At 42.0% G+C, this 9,039-nt stretch overlaps 1 protein-coding gene across 13 annotated transcripts in view; it reads left to right on the forward strand.

The window, feature by feature from the left end:
* The window catches only part of st3gal3b (ST3 beta-galactoside alpha-2,3-sialyltransferase 3b), a 66,596-nt gene extending 57,557 nt beyond the window's left edge, over positions 1-9,039 (forward strand). For all 13 annotated transcript variants that reach the window (XM_076876994.1, XM_076876995.1, XM_024806158.2 and 10 more), the window contains 3 exons: positions 1,153-1,299; positions 3,206-3,352; positions 6,170-9,039. In XM_076876994.1, the coding sequence (XP_076733109.1) occupies positions 1,153-1,299; positions 3,206-3,352; positions 6,170-6,259 (384 nt within the window). In that variant the 3' untranslated portion in view covers positions 6,260-9,039. The remainder of the gene's footprint in view (positions 1-1,152; positions 1,300-3,205; positions 3,353-6,169) is intronic.

The raw sequence follows: 9,039 nt of genomic DNA on the forward strand, positions 1-9,039 counted from the left end.
ACAGGTGATTCACATTGGCTTCATGGATCTGAGGAGACAAGTCAATCACACACTGTTAATTTGTTACTTGTTAATTTAGTGTAACATTTGAATTGAATGCAGTAAAGGAAGCTAGGACTCAGGATTCACTTGCATTATGTATAAACTTCTCCAAGGGGGAGCTTTTTGTCTGTCTCAGTTTATTAATATCAGTCGGCTGTTCTGGAAGGACCAAGTTGGGCAAGTGCCTTTCATTAGAGTTGCATAATTTTATTCAGGTGGTGTTACTAGCATGTCTGACGGGTTGTGCTTGCGACTGATGAAGATTGCCTTGTGTAAAAAGACCCGAGGTCTCTCGGAACACCCTCGGGTCAAGGTGTGATTTTGTGATTTTCTTTCTAATGCAATATTTACCCAGAGATGTTGAGTATGGATAGGTTCCCAGCAGGGTGTCTGACTTCAGACAAAAGTGGGTCTACAAAAGATTTTTTGTCAAAATCAATTATTTCACTAATATTGATATTTCCAGAAGCCTGAGAAAATTGTAGGAAACAGAAAGTCTCCGCACGGTAATGGAGCAGTTTTGCTCCAGAGTCGGTGCATATTAACACGGCAGCACTATTATCAGCACCTATAATCATTCTCCTTATTTGGTGTTCACTTAGATTATGAAGTATTCTTTCTCAGAAGGAAAATGGCACTAAAGCCTTAAAGGTTCAACTGTGTGTCGCACTATTGTCTTATCTAAATCTTCTAAAACTTTGATGAGGACTTTAGTGCAGCCTCTCGTTACCACTCTAGGGCAACTGCATCTCTCACAAACTGCTAGACTTTCCTTCTGATGGGTCAAAATTGCTGGTGTCCTGCAAACAGCAACCCCCAACCTCCCCTTCATTCATTAAAGGTCCAGAAGTAATTTCCCCAATCAGTGGTAGACGGAGCCTGGCTTCTGGTTTGCTTCTTTGTTTAAGGAGGATAATCTTTTGTTGATGTTTGGTTGGTAAATTTTAGTTGCCTATCACCAATGCCATCAATTGAAACCTTTAGTTGTTGTTTTTTGTTTTTTCCCATTTGTGCCTCTGTGACATGTCTCTAATCTGACAGTGTAAAATAAATTCTTTACCATACACAAACTGACCTTTTTCTGCTGTCCTCCATCTTTTTACTTTTCAGAGGGGCACAGATGGCTTTTGGAAGTCTGTGGCTCAGTCTGTGCCTCGGGAGCCGACAGAGATGAGAATCCTCAACCCCTACTTCATCCAGGAGGCTGCCTTCCAGTTCATTGGCCTGCCATTCAACAATGGCCTAATGGGCAAAGGAGTAAGTAACAGTGGAACTTTACTTTTGTTTTAAACCTTCACTGTAGGTATGTTGTAACTGCACACCCTTCTTAAAAAACAAACAAAAAAAAAAAAACCTGCACTGTGTCCAGTGGTGTAACCTGATGTGCACCCCCCTTGAAATGTAACTGTGCAGTCCAGACAAGGATAAATGCTGGCAACGGCGTCGGCCAGTTACGTAGGCTACATCAGATATCGACTTTGTATGCATAGATGAGACGTTCATCTGTTTTTGTAAGAGAATGAGAGCTCGATATCTAGAAAGAATGGGGAGGGGATTGGACTGTGTTTCCAAATGAAATGCAGAATAATTACAGTCCCACTCGTCTGCGCCCTGCTTACACAAGAGTCTTTTTCCTTTTTCTTTTTTAAGTAACTAATTGAAGAAAATATACACATGTTATATAATCTGCTGATTCTGGAGCCATTTAGGGGCTTATTTTGCTGTAAGTTATGAGCAGAGTTCATTCTTGGAACAGGAGCTGCGATTAGGGAGCCACGGATCTAAAGCGTTCCGATCTTTCACTGCATTTTACTTCGGTACATTAAAAACTAGTGAATACTCGCTGTAACCCGGCGCCAGGGTGGATCCCTCTGCCGTGTCATCCCTTTAACCAGAGAATATTTTGTTTAAGAAGTAAAGTGATGAAATTTAAATTGGTGGCTATCAAATCGATTGCAGAGCAGAAAAATTACAAACTAAACATCAGACTGTTTGAAATTAAATACTGGTGTGCAAGTGTATATAGTGTGTGTGTGTATGTGTCTGTGTACACTTGGCAAGTAAAGGGGGGATAGGGGGAATTGGAGGGGACATGAGGAGTGTATCACCCTAACACCACCCTCTGGGGGCCACCAAGAACACCCCTGCATGAACTCAGCTCTGCAACATGTGTTGAACATGTGGGCATCACATTATATATGTGTGTGTTTGTGCGTAAGAGAGCGAGTGCATGATGATCTGTGTGCACGTTTGTGTTTGTGTCTGGGTGTTTGCAGGGCTGTCTGGCTGCAGAGTTGTATGATTTGGCACATTCTTTCCCTAGAAACACTTTACCGTTTCTCCTCTGACCATCACAGTATATGTTTATGTACATGGAAATTAATGAGGAGGACTATTTGTTATACTGGTGTTTATGTTGAGTGTGTGTGGCTGCATGTGTGTAAAATAATCTCTTATTAGAACATGCAGTGGGGGGTTGGCCAGCTGCTGGTTCAGCTCCACCTACCCTGAGGGCTGCAAATCAGGGTAATGATTTAAATAGGGCCTCCCTCCCTCTGCTTTCTTCTGCACCCTGCATTCCCCCCCCCCCCCCCCCCCCCCCCCCCCCACACACACACACACACACCCTCTGTTGTTCTGCAACATCCTCACACACAATCAAACACACAGAGGCCCTTTTACCTACCCCCCCAAATCCCAGATCTCTGGCACCCCAGGGCGGTTAGGAAGCACAGCTTCAACCCTGTAGCTCAGCGTGTCGTAGCAGGGGTTTACAGGCATCACATCTCAAAGGTAATAGTTAATCACCAAGTGTTCAGAGTCAGTTAGCAGCAGTGAAGTAGAACAAAGACAGAAGTACCGAAGACGGAGGGAGGGAAGCAGATACGAGAGTGGTAGAATACATCTGTGTCAGATGCAATGAGAAAATTATAATAATAATTGGGTAGATTTTCTTTTGTCATACCTGTTTTTCATTTTAATAGTGTGTGTGTGTGTGTGTGTGTGTGTGTGTGTGTGTGTGTGTGTGTGTGTGTGTGTGTGTGTGTGTGTGTGTGTGTGTGTGTGTGTGTGTGTGTGTGTGTGTGTGTGTGTGTGTGTGTGTGTGTGTGTGTGTGTGTGTGTGTGTGTGTGTGTGTTGCCCACACCTGTGTTTCTGCCACAGAACATTCCAACTTTGGGGACTGTTGCTATAACAATGGCACTGCACAACTGCGACGAGGTGGCGGTGGCTGGTTTTGGTTACGACATGAACAAGCCCTACGCACCTCTGCACTACTACGAGTCTGTCAAGATGTCCGCCATTAAAGAGGTGAGCGTTCGCACATCAGCACTTATTTCACTACAGGGTAATCCAGCATTGGAGGCACTCTTTAAGATTTCTTTAAATGAAATGCGGAACGACGTGGGCTCATTCCTAATGAGAACAATATATTCTAGCTGCTCCTTACCCTTTGGCCACAGTAGAATAACCAAAGTAACAACTGTAGACTTTGATTAGGAGGGACCACCACTCCTGTGAAGGAGTGCGAGGGGGACGTGAACTGGCCTACAGCCAAAATACATTCACTACAAAGCAGTCACTGTTTGGACTTATGGTAATATTAGTCCAAGAATTCTTTTGGGGTTCAACTTCTCCCATTTTTTTTCTTCTTTAAAGCCAAAATTATAACCGTTATGAGCTTACGGGAAGAAAAAATGCTTGGAGGTGCTCCGGAGTGCTAAACAGCTCTTTGCAGTTAGCTAATGGTTGTTCTACAAATATTTAAGATTACAAGGGACTGTTAAAGCTGCAGAGGTGTCAGGAACATTTTGTCTGATAACTGCGCCATCAGCTCAAAGTCTCTGGATGTTTTGTGAAAGGATTAACTTTCCAAAAAATATCCCTTCACTGATCCAATATCTTCTATAGTTAAGATGTGTAAATGCCATAGTATGCAATACACAGTATTTCAATACTTTTTAAACCATTCAGTGACCCCTCGTGCCCTTCAGATGGATGTAGACTACGCCCATCAGAATCAGGAAATGCTACATTGTAAGATGAAAGCAATCACTAAACAGCTTGTTGTGGAGTGATGCTTCAAAGAGGAAAAGCATGCCAGCCACATGGCCACAAGAGAGTAACGGCCACCTCGATACTGAGGTTTAAGAGCTCAGGCAATTCTCTTAATTTGTCACCTGTCTGTAACTTTACGTCCCATTTGACTTGGAAAATTAAGTCAGAGCTGCTTTCATGAAAGATTAAGAGCACAGATTAGTGGAAACCAGAGAAAATGTCTGGGGGGGGGAAAAGGGAAACAAACCCGTACGTATATTAAACCATAAACAAAATGAAAGATTGGTGAAACTTCCTGATAAATTAAAACATAAATTCATGAAAGATGAAAAATGAAAATCGTCGAACTAAATTTTTAGATTGAAGTGGGAACGGTCTTTCATCAGTCACTTAAACGATCGTTTTCTAAACGTCCTCATGACGGAGCTCTCTCTGCTCCATCACGTCTGGATCTCTGTGTTTACACTGAAACCGAGCTGAATCAGAGATGTCACCCCTGCGCTGACATGTGTAAACCATGAGCTCAGTATGATGATAACCTTTGTCTAAACTCCCAGTAAACCTTTGGCATTTATTGTCATCATCTTCATCAGCATTGTCATCATCAGCCATACATGGCTAATTAATGTTAATGTTTTTAGCCTTTCATTTTTTTTATCTCTGTTGTTTGGAAAGCTTAACCAGCGCCTGAGGTTTTGATTTTTCTGGAACTTTAGAACTTAGGCCTGTTCTTTAACTGTCTGGGTGGAGGATTAAAATCCACAATACATGTCTATCTATGCATCCTCATTTTTGTCATCTCAAAGCTGTGCTTGGAAATGATCTAATTTAAACTGATCGGATCAATAGTTGATGAAATGACTGTGAAAACCCACAGAGAATGATGACCTGAGGCTGTGGAGCCATTGGCATCTTTCTGCTCATCTTCCAGTTTTGATTTTATGGTCGCAACTTTAACATTTTTGTCATGTGGAGTTTCACTAAAGAAAGAAGTCGAAGAGGAATAAAGTCTTACAGTTATTATTTGGAAGTTACCCAAAGACATGATTGCAACCAATGCATATGTTGCCCTGTCTGTCCCGTGTCATGTGTGCAAAGTGGATACGGACAGACTTTTAGTGAAGCTGGGAAGGCATTGGGGTTTTTTTCTACCCTGCTCCTCCTCGTCTTTTAGCTGCTTCCTATAGGGGTCACCACAGCGGATCGTCATTAAAGCTAATGAAACACCATAAAACCAGCCAGAGTGGAAGCTAAAAGCAAATAGAGCAAACTGTCTCGAGTGCTTACATGCTGGATTCCATATTAGATGATGACCCCACAAGGTGCACTTTTCAGTTTCGCTACCTCTGAGTAGTTTACATGAAAAACGCCAACTTGTGTGCAAATATTCACAAATTACTGGCAACCAAATCTGCTAGCGACCAAAGCAGCTGGAAGGAGCTTTTCATGGTGGACCTTTTTAATGATAGCGATTGCACGTAACCTTAAGTAAATATTTGCCAACTGGTCGCAGAATACACGCTTTTCTCTCCCAACCAGTGGTTGCCAGCAGGTTGTTATTGTTGTTATTGTATTTTAAATGTCATTGTAATTTTGCTGTTGACTTCTGTGAAAACTGCAGGTTATTGTTCTTTCAGGCTGTGGCGTTTCCCATCATGTAATTGTAGGAGGCTTGACCCAGACAGACACACAGCCAGACCTTATAAGAGAGTCTTGAAGCTCTCCACTTTTTTTCATTCTCTCTCATAGGTCTCTTCCTCCACCCTGTGCCTCCTTTCTCTATATATTCCTTCTCCTTTTATCCCTAACTATCCCACTGGACTGAATTCTTATAGCACAGCGGGACAGAAGACTGACCACCATGGCTTAACACATGCTCCATTGTTGTACACTTGAACACCCACATGTATAGACACTGGGGATATAGTAACCCTAAACTTAACATACAGTTTTGTCTGGCACTGTTGGAAAATGTGCTGTTTAATATGCCTCCTCCCACCACTTATCCTCGTGTTTCATCTGTGATGTTGTATCTTTCTGAACATGTCCTTTCCTTTGATTATCCTGCAGTCATGGACACACAACATATCCAAGGAAAAGGAGTTCCTTCGTAAGCTGGTGAAGGCAAACGTCATCAAAGATCTGACCAATGGTATCTAAGTTTACACCCGCCCACAGTCTCCCTCCGCCATTCCCAAAAGACTACTAGCAGGAAGCTGGGAAATGGATTGACTTTTTGAAGAAGGAAAAAAAAAAACCCTCGAGTCCGGGTGGCCTGCACACTGCCGGGGTTTTTATATCAAAGGATATTTAAAAAAGAATAAAATACAGGAGGGATTCTGTGGAGAGACGCGCACACACGTGCCTTCTGAACCAAAGACTCTTGCTGATTGAAGCGGGGGGAAACGAGCATGGGGGGAGCACTGGATCTGCATAGTTTTGCGTCTTATCAAAAGACATTCGCAGGAACGCTCCGCCGGCCCCACACTGCAGTGTTTACCACTTCAAAGCCCCGAGTATTACATGAATGAACAGTAAGAGCAGAGGTGACACTTTATGACCCACAGAAGTCAGAGTTTAGCTTGATGTTCCGGTCAGTCTGGTGAAGAGACAGAAGACAAAGGGATGGAGAAGGACTATTAGAATGTGTGGGGATGGTTGAATATTAGCAGTGCCAAATGTACCTCGTAGAGAGAAGAGGCCACCCCCCTCTCCTTCTGCTGCCTGAATGTATTCTTGTTCCTCATTGTAAATATCAAAAATAATTTTTACTGTGCTTTTTAAAGCGCTGCAGCAGCTGCCCTGATCCTCGTCTGTCACTACTTCATTCATTCATTTTTTTCCCCCCATTCTGTCCTGACTTAAAAACTAACACGTGCTCCACCAGATGATCCCTGACACCCCCCACCTGTCACAAAGACTGGTGTTGCTTTGACACACTAATATAAGCTTGCGGCTCCTCATGCTGTTTGCATCAGGTAAGAAGCCACCAAAAAGCTAAATATTAATGAAGACTGAAGCTCTTTGAGGTATTTAAAATTGAAGTTTATGTGAGGTATTTTAAAACTCTACATCTTCTTTTTTTCAATAAAGATGCTATCTTTTGTAGTTTTTAAAGTTGACCACCTGTAAGCGAGAAAGTAAGACACTGCAGTCTCCTCTTACTTAATCCTATCTTTGTTCATGAGACATAAAGTGATCCAGGGTGTTTTATGGCATCCCTTTTCCATTCTCCTGTTGCTGCAGAGGTTTTGTTCTTCACTAAATGGTGAACTCTTAGATTGTGGAATATATATTATTGTTTTTTGTTTATTTATTTTGTTCCAAAGTCCCAGTGTTTTGGTCACAGGCAGGCCTGCTTTCTGTTCTAAACAAAAGTGTGCATTTGTGCTTTAAACTTCAGCACCATGTGCTTCCCCAGAGACTGCAGCATCATCTAGGCTTGTGGCAGAAGTAACCGTGCGACTGAATCTGCTTTAAACTGGATGGGTGTTAAATGTCTGCACCTCTTCATTTTCTTTGTTTTATGCAGCGTTTGTTAACACAACACATGTGACCTTCTGTGACAGCGGGCGTTAAGAAAGAAAGGAAAAAAAAAAGTTCCACAGGTGATAAATGCCACCTTCAGTTTGAAATTAATGTGCTGCTGAGGCCTTTGCACTTCTCACATGGAGATCCTGTTGCAGGCTTCTCTGTATTTTAACATTGAACATATTCGTGATCTCACACACACACACACACACACACACACACACACACACACACACACACACACACACACACACACGCGCGCGCACACAATCTCCTTCAAACAGTGAGGGAGAGCGAGAAGATGCATATGTTCATCATATTATATGAATGCGATAATCAGCTTTATATAGTGATGGTGCATTTTAAAAACTGCTTTACCAAAGCAGGGTTTATTTTACTTTTTTTGTGAATAGGGTTTTCTCCAGTTTTCTGTCTTTTTAACTCTTCTATTGGAAGTGTAGATTGTATACACATACACACACGCGCGTGATGCATTGCTATTTTTGTTTCCTTCATGCTCATTAGTTTCCACACGCTGCCAGGGTCGTGCATCGTCACGCCATGCACAGTTCCTTTCGGAATGGTTCTCCTGGGTTTGAAAATGGATACTTTTTTCTTTTTTGGAAAACTGGGCCCCGTTTGGGCCTTTGTCTGAGAGCAAAAGGTACAGGGAACATCTGAGCATTGCACTATCATGAGGCACTGTCAGTGCCTTACACCTCATCACCTGGAAGCTGTAGCGAGGAGTGTGACTGCTGTGAAAGAGAACAAAGGCAGCTGATTCCGGTATGTAGGCGCAGCTCCAGCTCCGGGTCAGGACAGGTCTCATTCCTGGGGTTTGGGACCGGTCCACTTCATGTATGTACTGTATGTACATTGTATACAATCCAAGGTCAAGTTGAAGCCCTATACTGTTTTGTGTTTTGTGTTTTAGGGGGAAATGATGTATATATTGTACTTTAATAAACAAGATGGCTACTTACATTAAATCATTTGAAAACTATGATTTAAAAAAAAAAAATCAAATATTTGCTGTTTGAACCCTAAAACACAGAAAACTACTAGTATAGTCTTCAAAGCTACCAGTCTAAGCAGATCCTTAATTGGAAAGGAGCCCATTTCTGTCTTACTTTTTAGGTTTTTAATTTTAATTTTTAAACGAATGCTGGATAAGTTCACATGTGTTACGTCCAAATTGCCTTTTTTCTTTTCTTCTAATCTGTTCAAAATAAAGCAGAATGTATTTGCTTTTGTTGTTCGTGGTATTTATAAATCTTTAATTTTGAAGCATTAACAGGAGGTCAAAGTGATTGAACGTGTTAATTCTTTTTTTTACACACACGCGCGCACACACACACACACAGTTACAAAAGGCTTTCTGTTACCTAATAAAAAGGTTTGTAATGGAA

Source organism: Maylandia zebra, linkage group LG18 (assembly GCF_041146795.1).
Source record: "Maylandia zebra isolate NMK-2024a linkage group LG18, Mzebra_GT3a, whole genome shotgun sequence".
In the NCBI taxonomy this organism is placed as follows: domain Eukaryota; kingdom Metazoa; phylum Chordata; class Actinopteri; order Cichliformes; family Cichlidae; genus Maylandia; species Maylandia zebra.